The following is a 13,303-nucleotide window of genomic DNA, read 5'->3' as shown; positions in this document are numbered from 1 at the left end:
TCTGACCCCGTGGTAATGAGTTAGCCATTAGTTCACACAACTACTGGTTGTTAAAAAAGAGCCTGGCACCTCCCTCTCCTCTCTCTCGCCATGTGATCTTTGCACATGCCAGCTCCTCTTTGCCTTCCAATATGAGTGGAAGCAGCCCGAGGCCCTCACCAACGCAGATGCTGGGGCCATGCTTCCTGTATAGCCTCCAGAACCGTGAGCCAAATACAGCTCTTTCTAAAAAGGAAATCACCCAGCCTCAGGGATTCCTTTACAGCAACACAAATGGATCAAGACCAACATCTTGCTTTTATACACACACTTTCTCATTTATTCCACTCGTGGGGCTTTTCACTGGGTCATCCGCTGTCTTCTGAACTGAACTTTTCCCTGCCTGAGTTTACGCAGAGATTAAGCACGTCACGGATTGAGAAAGTAATGGAAGGAAGAAACATGGCTCTTCTGGATAAATACCGAAGTCAGGAGTTTAGTATAGTAAGTACAAAGTGGAATGACAGGAAGATGAGGATTTAATTAAGACCCAAACTTAAATGTGATGAAACCAGTAATTCAAAATTTATATTTTTAAGGAGCTAAATGAATTTAGGTTTTACTGTACAGGTTGAGTATCCCTTATTTAAAATGCTTGGGGCCAGATGTATTTTAGATTTCTTTCTTTTTTTTTTTTGGATTTTGGAATATTTACATATATATAATGAGGTATCTTGGGGACAAGTCTAAACATGAAATTCATTTATGTTTCATATACATTCATACGCACAGCCTGAAGGTAATTTTATACAACATTTAAAATAATTTTGTGCGTGAAGCAAAGTTTTGACTGAAACCTGTTACAAGAAGTCAGGTGTAGAGTTTTCCACTTGTGGTCTCAAAATGTTTCAGATTTGGAAACATTTTGGATTTCAGATATTTGAGTTAGGGATGCTAAACTTGCATATGACATTAAGATTTTGCAATGTCTTGTTTCTCTTAACCCACTATTGTCTCCCACCACTAGGATCTGAGACACTTTCACATTTTCCCTGGTATTCCTGAATGGACTGCACCATCTTCTTACAAAAGGCAGCATCTTCTCCTGGTTTTCCCATTTGTTTTTTCCTTGTTCTCCAGGCTCAAACTCTAAGCCATATTCCTGCCTCCTCTATCCACCCTCTTCCCCATACTTGTTTCATTCTGTATGACCTCTTTAGGATATAAGCACAGTTCAAATGATTCACCTGCAATGTCTCTTGCCTATGTTCCCTCTCCATCATTTGTTCCTTCATCTATACGTTATGTACTAAGTGCCTGCTATTGGGAAGAAATGATCTCTCATCAGTTTCCTAGAGGATCTCAGACTCTCACTGGGGAGGCCAACTTATAAGGAAATATTTATAGCACAATACGAGGCTTGCAACAAGAGGGGTAATTTCAGAGTATTCAAGGATCACACATGAAACAACCAGTATTGTCTGGAGGAGTCAAGAAATCTTCAGGGAGGAGATGACAATGGAATTGAATCTTGAAAGACATGGAGTTCTTTGAAAGGAGGAGAGGAGAAAGGGTATTCGAGGCAGAGAAACAATAAAGGCTTGGAGGTATGAAGGGGCTTTACTGTCTCTGCCACAGCCACAGGCTCAAACCTCCCCTTGGCACTTTTCACCCGGACTCCGGCCAGTCTGGGTTGGCCTCCAGGCACTCTATTGTTACTTTCATCTGTGTCCTCTACCTCTTTCTGCAGAGAGCCAGTCTTTAAAGCTCAGCTCTGATGATGTCAAGCCTCTACTCAAAAACTTCATATTCCCATGAACTTAAGTGCATTTAAGTTTTTTCCACGTTATCACCCCAACATACCATTCCATTTTCTCTCTTAAAACTTTTCTCCATTCTTGCCAAACTGGACAACTCACTACTGCCTGAACCCATTTCAGACTTTACTGCCTCTGCATCCCTGTTGAGCTTGCGCCCTGGCCCTGGATTCACATCTCTGCCACCCCTTCTCCATCTCTGTCGGAAGAAATTCGAAGCTGGCTCCCACGGCCCCTGCATCAGCGAGATGTGTGTTTCCCTCACAGCACTTTATTTTGACTCCTCTTAGGGCAACTTCTACATTCCGCTCTGAATTGTGGGTCCAATTTCCTTTCTAGACAGAAAACTTTTTGAGGAAAAGGACTGTATCTCTTTATATCTTCTAAAGAACCTGGTATAATGTCTTTAAGATAAATGACTAATAAAGAATAACTGACTTTACTGTAAGATTCTAGGAACATAGAGCTAAGGGCAAAGGCAAAAAACGAGCAATAGAAAAATGTGTGTATGAATGGTCTTACTGGAAAGGAAGGTGGAAGAACCATGTGCTTAGGGAAGCAGGTCAGTGAGCCTACAGCAATCACAGCCTTCACAGGGATTGTCAGGATCTGTGGAGTCAAGAAGATGACAATAAATGAATATTTAAGATTCAGCCTGATCTTGATAGCTACTGCATTATATTTTGGGGTTAACCTAATTTTGGGACTAATATTGATAATAACCAGTTCCAAACCAATATTAAAATCACCCATAGATACTGTTTAAAATGTGCAATGTATTCCATAAAAAGTAACGAAATACAACACATTTCCACAGATTTCTCAGCGACTCACTGACAACATGTAAAAAAGACCAAAAAATGGGGAAGCAATGAAGACAGGTTTTTAAAAATACAAATATTTTTGTATTTCAAAATACAAATAATCTATAAAATAATTATTTTTAAAAAGAAAGTCAAACTGTATTCCTAAAACAATGTATGTAAAATCCAGCATATCTAGAGTTATATAGCTCTCTAGTTTTTTGATATAGAAATAGACATCAACCTTATTTTTAAAAATGCACTGAACATTCTAGAGTTAGAATCCCATCCCATACTGTTAGTAACTCTCAAAGCTACTTCTCTAGGGTATTTTTCTTAATTCTTATTTTCACCCATATTAACAAAAATTTATCTGAATTCTGAAATGTACTTATTTCCGTCATGAGTGATAACCATGAATTCCTCACCTGACTTATACTCTCAACAAATCATTTATTATTAAATGGCCAATTCTGTTTATTTTATAATTACATTTTTTTTTTCACGTGGGAGTTGTGCACACTGAAAACACCTATGAGAGCAAAGGTGGCAACTTGCTGAATTTAGCAGTGCTTGACTTTCCTAAGAACTTTTAAATATAAAATTAAAAACATTTAGGTTTGGCAGAAATATATCCATTCAAAATCTTACTGAATGCAAAATAAGCTCCACAGAGAATATTTTAATTAAAAGCTTAGTAACCTTTAGTCCCTTGACTTTGAATGACTCATGAAAATATAAACGTGAGCACTCAGATTAAGACATGATCTCCTGATTTTATCCTCCTTTTCAGAAATGTTAGACCCTGACTGCTCTTTATGATTGTAGGAACAATCAGAGATATCTAACTCAGGACCTCAGTCGGGGTCTGTGTAATGATATAACCATCTGTTTAAGCAGGTTTCTAACAAAGCAATTCTAAACGTGCTAAAGGCATTTTTCTGAAGTTGCTTTTTTAGGTTAGGAAGGTTGGGTTTTATCATAAAACTACGAGCCTAGCCGGGCACAGTGGCTCATGCCTGTAATCCCAGCACTTTGGGAGGCTGAGGCGGGCAGATCATCACAAGGTCAGGAGATCGAGACCATCCTGGCTAACACGGTGAAACCCCGTCTCTACTAAAAATACAAAAAAATTAGCCGGACGCGGTGGCGGCGCCTGTAGTCCCAGCTACTCGGGAGGCTGAGGCAGGAGAATGGCGCGAACCCGGGGGGCGGAGCTCGCAGAGAGCCGAGATGGCGCCCCTGCACTCCAGCCTGGGCGACAGAGCGAGACTCCGTCTCTGGGGGAAAAAAAAAAAAAAACCAAGAACTACAAGCCTATAAACACCAATCTTCTATAAACTATTCTAGAAAGCTCAGTTTTTAAGGTAGGAAACCGGTAAACTGTAACTTTATGAGTAAACTTAATTCTTTGTTTTCATACAGACAAGAAAGGACTTATTCAGAAAAACCCCACTGCCACGAATCCCCATAAAGTCCTTACCTCATAGTCTGTTGTGATCTGGATGGCTCCATCATGAATCCCCTCTAATTTTTTTGCAGTAAGTTTGACTCTGAAGACTGCAAAATAGCCTGAAGCTAACGTTACCTGTAGATGGTAGAAATGGTATCATTCATTAGCCTTGTTAGTTGAAGCTTCCTATTAAAATGGAAATGAAGGGCCTAGTGATAAAATGACTTACAAATCCTAACATATACCAGCATGACACTGAATTACCATATCACTGTGTTCAAATCGCTCAAAATAACATCCTTTGACAGTTCTCTACGACCCTTGTTCCATGGGCCAGTGAAAAGGCTGGTTCCTGAAGGAGGGAGGGGTGTGGAACTCTTGCTAATAAAGCTCCTCACTCTTCACCCGTGGACCTGTACGGCCAAAGAGGCTGCAGCAGAGGGACACGGCCTTCCCCAACCTTTCAGGCACACTGGAGCCACAAGTGTATACACAGGTGGCTCTGCTTCAAGCTGTGGATGTCACTCTCTAATGTTAACATTCGTATCTTCAGGGCAGCTGAGGTCGGATTAACAAAACACCAGACCTATGGCATTCCACGGAAACGTGTTTGGCAGCACCTCTGTGTGTAAGGACATTTGCTTTTCCTTTCGTAAAACTGCCCCAAGAAGTTCTATTCTAACCTGCAGATGAGATATCCGGTGCTCCTTCTCACAGAAGGTGATGCTCATCCTTTTCCCAGCAGGTATAAACTCCAAGTTCCCCTTTCAGTACTGGTGAGTGCTGAAACTAATGTATTTGCTTTCTATCGTTCAGTGCTCTCTTACAACCAACTGTAACAAGCTTATTAGACAGGTAACAATATGTGGGCAGACTCGCAGTGATCAAACAATGTCTGCCTCACTGATACTGAGGCAGTATCTGGACAGACGTATTATTGTGTAATTGAAAATATTTTCTACCAATGTTCAAGGCCATCTCTTTTTCCCAGTAAACTCAATGAACACAAGGTTAGTTTAGTACCCACGGGAATTTCTCCTGTAATGACACTTGCGTTACAAAAAGATAATTTAAAATTTGTGTCTTATAGAACTTTTTATGACAAGGCAGAATTAAACCCCTTTGGGTTTCAGTGCCCTCATCATAAAAAGAAGGGGTTGAATTACATTACCTATAAGGTCCTTTTAATAGCAAGTAACCAACACTATCACAAACTGCATAAAAATAATGGTGATGTATGTAACACAGCAATGACCTCCCGCTTGCAGTTTAGACAGCATCTTACTTTAAGGAGACAGTAAGAAAGTTTACTTACCGATGACTGGTCTGATAAAGAGGATTTTTCAAACTCTGGCAGGCTTGAAATTATTGTAGTTCTATTGCCTCTTTCCATAGCTACAAGTTCTATTGATAAACCGTCTCCTATGATATGCCAACTTTTTATAGCCAACTTTAAAAAAAGATATGAAAATGATTATCACAATACAAGCATAAAATCCTTAAATGCGATTTAGAATAAAAACAGGTTTTTACCTCAATTGGATTGCTGTTTATAATTGCAAATAAAATATTACTTGCTTCTGTAGCGCTCAGTACTCCAAAATCTATGAAACGTTCCTCTATTTTGGGGGGCAATACAAAGTACTGGAGAGATATAAAAGAACCAGATTAAACAAAAAGTCACACTGATGTAACAATATTATGAAGAGAAAGTAACTATATTACAGATGTATTAAAGTTCCCCAAAAATTAGCTGGCCATGGTGGTGTGCGCCCATAATCCCAGCTACTCGGAAGGCTGAGCTGAGGCAGGAGAATCGCTTAAACCCAGGAGCCGAGATTACACCACTGTACTCCAGCCTGGGCAACAAGCAAGACTCGGTATCAAAAAAAAAAAAAAGATGTATTAAAGTTCCTATGCTTTCCTATGCTTTATGTATATATGCATAAAACCACACATTTATATAACATAGTTGAGGGCTTTGTATGAAAAAAGTCTTTTGAGTAATCAGAAATGAAAACAGCCATGGCTTCTGCTGAGTCGCTATTCCTCCTCTGAGGGCACATGAAAGAGGCAGGAAGCTAAACTACTAAGAGAGGTTTAGTGGAACCCTGGGGGATCAGGCAAAAGCATGTGTTCTCAGCAAGCCTCACCAATGATCGCTGAAACAAAATAAATGAAGCAGGAACGAGACATTAGTGAAGGTCCCTCCAGCTCTAAAATTCTAATCGATGCCAACTACTTAAAGGGCTACGTTTCTAGATGTCCTCGCTTTCTTTTTATCTTTCCTAACAGTTTTATCTCTTATCTAAGCTTCTTTCATTGATTACTCTCAAGATAGCTTTGTTTGGATTTTTCCCCCCTGCTTATTTTCTGTACCAGGAGTACCTTCATTGTTTCCTTCTGTATCATATACAATCTTCCAACTTTGCGTCTTTACTACCTTAGTTTCTTCCTTACTATCTGGTTCTCTTCTTTGTCCCGGTATTTCTCGGTTTTGATCATCTCTTCCCTACGTATTTCCCTCTTCACCTTCCTTGTATTCTTCTTTTTCTACCTATCATTTTTCTTCCATTTAGTTCTTTCCTATATTCCCCATTATTACAATAGTTTAAAAGCATATCCCAGAGAAAGCAGAATGTGGAAAAGATCTAAGTAGAGACTGTAACTAGAGAAGTCAACTGTATCACAAGAGAGAGCTGCTGGAAAGGTAAAAACTGACTAGGAGAATGAGATCAATTTGCAGAGCAGAGACAATGGCAAACCATAAGAGTATGTAACACGATTGCCTAATAAGATCTGAAAACTTTAAAGGTGGGCAGGGAGTTTAAATGTTAAAGGTGGATAATATACTTACATCTAAAAAGCCTGTGTATACCCGCACGGGTAAATGAAATTTAGAAGCATTGGTAATAAGTAAAATGTTGTTATCTATGTGCATGGATGATGTGGAAGGCATAAAAAGCAGGGTAAAAATGTATCCTGATTCATTAGGAAGAATTAAGACTGGTTTGCTGAAGTTGTGAACCTGGGAAATGACAGAAGAGAAAAAAACAAAGTATCAGCATCACCTAGTTGGTAGACCAGGAAAATTAAAATTATGAGGGCTCCTGGACATACTTTAAACATTGTTTTGGCTTCTTCTGGTAGCAACACATCGTGAATGAGGATCGCAAAACTGAAAGTGTTAGTAAGGTAAATTGGCCTTTCCACAGGACCAGCAGGACTGTCTCGGATGTGAAATAATGTTGCAGCGTGATCAAATCCCAAATAACTATTCAAAAAAACAACAAGAACAAAATAAATCATTTTTATTTCCATGTGTTAATTTAAAATCCAAGTTCTTCTGTTGTAAGTATAATTTACATTTAGCATTAGGGACTGTACTAAAGAATTAGAACTATAATATTTTAGTGATTGATTATATGATTTAAAACAATTTAGCCTGCAAAATATTGAAATCTAATATCAAGAACCATTCTCTAATGAATTATATGAATCACACAATTAGAATCAAAGACATATCAACAAAAAAAGCTTTACTTTGAAAAAAATCATGTTTATCAGTGAATTGCAAGGAGCTTCGTTAAAATGAATCTTTGCCAAGTTAAGTATTAAACTATTGGTTAAAGTATAATAGAAAATGAACAACATGTTACTTCCCACTTATAAAAACTTGTAATTCTAGAAGTGTTTATGAATTTACAAAGGAATATAAAGAATTTTGTTTCGAGTGCCAAAATAATAATAATAATAATAGTCACTTACATATCACAAACACATGTCAGAAAGGAAATGGTTCGAATCATCTAAATAATATTGTAAAAAATCAGAGTTTTGAATCATTAAGTCTTCATTTAAGCCCAAATCCTATCATCCCACTTACCCTTTTCTTCTAAGAAAGTAAAATATAAACAAAATATAGGAGGTTTTCTCTTTTATAGTTGGGGCTGTTCTTTTAAAAAATGATTCCATCAAGTTTATGTGAACATGGCTAGTATTTCAGAAGGTCATTTAGTAGGAAAACGTAATTTACTGATTAGTAAAAAGTTATAGAATTTATTTTAAAAAGAAACTTACCCATCTAAAACTTCTGCTTGATATGGTATTTCAAGTTTAGAATAACTCTTTTCCTTTGCTTTAACTGTTATTTTCCCAGAAAACTGAGATGGCTTTTTCGCCTTTGATGCTGAAAGGAAGCATTTTAAAAAAATAATCTGTCACCTGTTACTACCAAAGAGAAGTAATGACTTTATGTAAACCAACAAAATCTTAAAAAAAAAAAAAGTTGAGCTTCCAAATTGGCCAACAGAACACTTCTACAACATTTTAAACGAACCATCACATTTTTCATACAAAAGGGGTAAAACGTTTTATTTTTCCTATAATAAGATAAGCAGATAAAGAATTAGCTGGTGAGCATGGTTCAGGAGGCAAAACACCGGACCTAAGCTGCTTCGCTGTAGCCACAGGCTTTGGCTCCACTTACAGCAGAATTCCTCATCCTCGGCACTATTAACATTTTAGGCTAGATTAATTCTTTGTTGCAGGGGCTGTTTTGTGTACTGTAGGACGTTTAGCAGCCTCCTGGACTTCTGCTTCCTAGATGGCAGTAGCATCCCTGCAGCTGTGACTACTCAAATGCCTCTCGACATTGCCAGGTATCCCCCTGCAGGCACAATTACCCTCCCACTCAGCCCGGCTGATTTACATTTGACCTGAGAAAGAAATCACATTTCTTGTATAGCTAAAGTCTTGCTCTATCACCAATAAAATACCATGGTATAAGAAAAGTTAAGAATTAAGAGCTCTTACGTCTCAAATTGGCCAACCCTAAAACTCATGGTGTAAGACGAGATAAATCCCCTCCTGTCATCGTATCATATTGTCTTCATCTTAGATGAAGAAAAACCTTTAGATTTTGTAGCAGTTTTAAATAATCCTGGCTGGGTGTGGTGCCTCACGCCTGTAATCCCAGCATTTTGCCAGGCCGAGGTGGGCGGATCACCTGAGGTCAGGAGTTCAAGACCAGCCTGGCCAACATGGTGAAACCCTGTCTCTACTAAAAATACAAAAATTAGCCAGGTGTGGTGGCACGTGCCTGTAATTGCAGCTACTCGGGAGGCTGAGGCAGGAGAATCGCTTGAGCCTGGGAGGCGGAGGCTGTGGTGAGCTGAGACTGTATCACTGCACTTGAGCGTGGGTGACAGAGTGAGACTCTGTCTCAAAAAAATAAAAATTAAAATAAACAAACAAATAAATAATCCCATCTGGAATTACAGAAATTGATTCAGTTGGGTCCAATCTAGGCACCCATTAGATGGTTCTTTTCAAAGCAAATAAAGAAGCTGTTTATGTTTATCCTCTTAAAGTACTTTAGGAACACTTCCATTTATGTGAAGAATTCATATGTGAGTTACGCAAATGTATGTCGTCCAACCTCACGACAAAAAAGAACAAGGAAATGGTGTGACATGTAGTGTCTGACTATGTGCAGACACAGACTTTCCATTTTAAAAATTCCCATTCGGCCTCTTATTTCTCTGCTTGCTAGTTAGCCATCTCTGGATGCTTCCAATTTTTCACTATTTGTTCTGATGTAAGACTGATTACAAGGGCCACATTTAAGCATTTCATGACATTGTATCATACATAGCAAATAAAGTGGTCAAAAAGCTCACAAAAATTCAGTTGAAAATCATAAAGAATGACTTTTGATGAGAAAGATGCTTAAGTGAACACTGTAGAGTTAACACATATATAAGGTGCATTCTAACAATATTAAAAGGAAAACACACTTCCTGACTGATTTTCACGGCAATCTCAGAGGTGTTTTGTGTGGGGATCCACCATGGTGGTGGGAGAGGTAAATGGTGGGGGGATTTTCACATGATATTAAAAACCCACTTCTAAGAAATGTAGCATTGGCTCTTAAAGATGCTTTCCCTTTGCTGTTATATTTAATTTTACATATTTCTTTAAGAAACAATGATCTTAGAGCCCATGATCTCAGAAGAACCAACACTAATGTCATCGCATTTATCTCGAGGAGGGAGACATTCACTGGGTGGTCAATACAGGAACTAGAGAAGAGTAGCTCTTCACCCTTGCAGAGCACATGGAGAACTTTCTGGCATGTCTGTGTAGGGTGGGTCCTAAATGCTCTCAGGGGTCAGGAGTGACCATTAGCCTCTTTCTCCTCTGTAAGGGAAGACAATGCACCTGGTGATACTGACACGGGTGGACATGAATGTAGTCTCTCAGCAGCATAGAGGACGCTACCACAAATGTAGACGTAACTGTGGCATTAATGCCTTCTATAATACTATTTCTTGACAATTGTATCAAGAAGTATGCTGCCTATGTGGTTTTTTTTTCTTGGGAGTCCTCACTGAGCTCACAGGATGAACCCTGAGGCCAGCCCCACCTGCGTAGCTGCTCCAGACCCTCCCTAGAACTCTCCACAGTGAGCAGCAGGCATAGATGTGCTCATGAACACTATACGAAGTGTGCCAGCGTCTGCCTACGTTCATTGATCAAATACTCTCATCTGATGAGGAGCTGAGCTTTACCATGCGGACTCTAAGCAGAGATGGCTTTATCATAAAGCCAAAGTTGAAGCTCTACAGCAGCTACTCACTTGCATGGGTGCCTGTGAAAAAAGCCCTGTTCAGAGGTTCAGTTCTCAGTTAATTATCTATATGGTTAAGCAGCCGTTAAGTCATTATTTTAAAAATGTTGTGACAGCAAATTTAATGAATGTTCCATGAAAGTAGGCAAAACTGAATAAAAACATATAAAAATGGTCTAGTCTGGAGTGACTTAACACTTCAAGTATCAAAATATATACTATACACGTTAGAAATAATAGCTAACTGGACAGTTCTATTATTTTAGCTTAAGTAGGGCCACCTGCTTTGCCTATAAAAGCCAAAATATGAAAATGTTACAAAGAATACTTCTTATTTTTGCTCTCAAATTTAAACATGCTTCTGAACTTCAAATATATCATAACTTCATAATTAAGATGAATTACAATAGATACATGTTTAAAAGGCTAGCCCAGACTATGGAAATGATTCCAATCCTAATGTATTTGCTAGTGTTTTTCTATTGCTAATACTGATTTAGCTTTATAAAGTTGTGGTATCTTCTCTCATGAATCAATCAAATAACAGTTCATGATGGCTTACGGGGCGGGGGAGGGGGAATCAACCTAAGCAGTGATATAAATTCTGATGGTAAAACAATCTGGATTTCTATATTAAGATGTCAATACAGATGCTTTCTAGTTTACCAAAATAACATCACTCTATCAGAGAGAAAAAGGTGAATACTTGCCATCAAAACTAATGCTCGCAACCTTGGTGTATTTACTTTCTGATGCTTTTAATGTAATTGGTTTAAAGTGTACCGTTATAGCATCATTTTGTGGTGTAGGTCGAACACTCTGCAAAGAGAACAAAAATACATACATGGCATTATTTCAGTCTAATGGTTCAGGTGCCTGATACTTACACTGGAAAGTATACAGGAGTACACTGGAACGTGTACCGGAAAAGTAAAGTGGACCCTAAATTTGAAAAGTTTAACTTATGTTGTCCCTTTAAATGGAGTAGGCCACACTGGAAAAACTTCAAAGTAATTTCATCAGAATATCTTTATAAAAGAAAATGACCAGAGGAGAACAAACATGACACATTGGTAAGTGTAAGAATCTGAAGACCAACTATTACATTGGGTGTGAGTACAGAAAACATTTAAAAAAGGTACTTATTTTCCAAATGAATGACTAATTCATACACCAGAGGAGGTGACATCAAAAAGACTTATGGATCCCTCTTAAAAAAATTCACAATACTGAGGAAATACTGAACCATACGATGGTGAGGAATAAATATGAACTTGGGAGCTGGGGTCTCAGTGCCAAGGTAGTTCTGCAGACTTCCTTTCTAGCGGCATTTTCTCTTTCTAGACACGGCTCTGCGAGTGAGGCGTGCTGTCCAGGGAGCGGGCTGTACTGCTGGCTATGGGACTGAGCACGGAGGCAGACCACAGGGATGTTCAGCTCGGAAGGCAGAATGCTTAAATAACAACAAACAGAAAAGCTCGTACTTGGAGAGCACGCTTTTTAAAAATACAGTTTAAGGTACAGTTATTTTTTATTTCCTCACTGACACAAAGCCCTTTCAGTTGGAAGGGACCTAAAAGATTCCAACCTCCTTCTCTGTTTTACTAATGAAATTTGAAATACTGATGTTTCAGTAGCTAGGCATCAACAGGTAGGACTGAAACAAGAATTCCTGGGTGGGTGCGGGGCCTTCACCTGACATCCTGTTGCACAAACAAGTATCACAAAATCCTGGTACTGCATACAACTCTTGATTAAAAAATAATCTTCCTTTATAATTACTCTGAATCTGAACCCTCATGGATTGTGCTTGTTGAATTTTGAAGGGCTTTATAAACTTGTCAGAGCCTGCCATTTCCTGAAGAAAAGAACATTGTCCTTTCTGTGAAACTTATCAGGCAAGCCCCTTAACAGGGGCACAGTCAGATCCTGCAAGTCACTATGTTCTTCCCCCTCGATCCCTGCCTGCTCTTTCAGCCCATTTATAAAGGTGAAATCTGCCTCGACGGAACATCAAAGGGCAGTCTCTTGAAGGTGCAATAAGCACCTGAGAAGAGCATGACGAGAGAGAACTATCCTTGTGCCTTGTGTGTGGGATCACAGGGTATGAATCTGATTATATGATAATGATCAAAGATACTGCTGGAGCAGCTCCCTTTCTATTGGTGGGCTAGTCCTGGGCTGTCAGCGAGTGTTCACAGGGTCTGAAATTAAGGCCCTAAGGATGGTTCTGGGGCCTCAGGCTCTCTCGGCATTTTAACTCTTTTTAACTTCCTTCCTTTTTTTTCTTCAAGAACTCCTCAATTGCTTTTGGATCTCTAGCTGGGGCTGGGAATGATTTGTTCATAGAATACTTTTACTTATCAATAAGCTTGCTGTTATTAGCGACATTTAAAATACAAATTTCTTCATTCACTGAAAGATATGTGTGTGTGTTTTTTAAATAACAAAACAAAGTAGAGTTTGAACTGTAGGACAAATTGGGAAAAGTTCCATTTGGTTATACTATACTATATTACCATGCTAATACTTTCTCCAAAGAGAGGAAATCAGTACAGAAGTGTATGTGACAATCCAGTGGCATCACTTTATGCAACAAAAGGATGTTTAACTAGAGAGA

The 13,303-nt window shown here is 38.8% G+C and overlaps 1 protein-coding gene across 1 annotated transcript in view; it reads right to left on the bottom strand.

Moving 5' to 3' along the window:
* Positions 1 to 13,303, bottom strand: part of TMEM131 (transmembrane protein 131) — a 227,685-nt gene that overhangs the window by 75,449 nt on the left and 138,933 nt on the right. The window contains exons 12-19 of the mRNA XM_011969677.1: positions 11,394 to 11,502; positions 8,133 to 8,241; positions 7,173 to 7,326; positions 6,910 to 7,080; positions 5,586 to 5,696; positions 5,368 to 5,502; positions 4,083 to 4,187; positions 2,319 to 2,405 (exon numbers count right to left, since the gene is read on the bottom strand). Of these exons, the coding sequence (XP_011825067.1) occupies positions 2,319 to 2,405; positions 4,083 to 4,187; positions 5,368 to 5,502; positions 5,586 to 5,696; positions 6,910 to 7,080; positions 7,173 to 7,326; positions 8,133 to 8,241; positions 11,394 to 11,502 (981 nt within the window). The remainder of the gene's footprint in view (positions 1 to 2,318; positions 2,406 to 4,082; positions 4,188 to 5,367; positions 5,503 to 5,585; positions 5,697 to 6,909; positions 7,081 to 7,172; positions 7,327 to 8,132; positions 8,242 to 11,393; positions 11,503 to 13,303) is intronic.

Source organism: Mandrillus leucophaeus, unplaced genomic scaffold (genome assembly GCF_000951045.1).
Source record: "Mandrillus leucophaeus isolate KB7577 unplaced genomic scaffold, Mleu.le_1.0 Scaffold9, whole genome shotgun sequence".
NCBI classification, from domain to species: domain Eukaryota; kingdom Metazoa; phylum Chordata; class Mammalia; order Primates; family Cercopithecidae; genus Mandrillus; species Mandrillus leucophaeus.
Note: the sequence above shows the minus strand (reverse complement) of the source record. Positions and strands in the feature narration are given on the sequence as shown.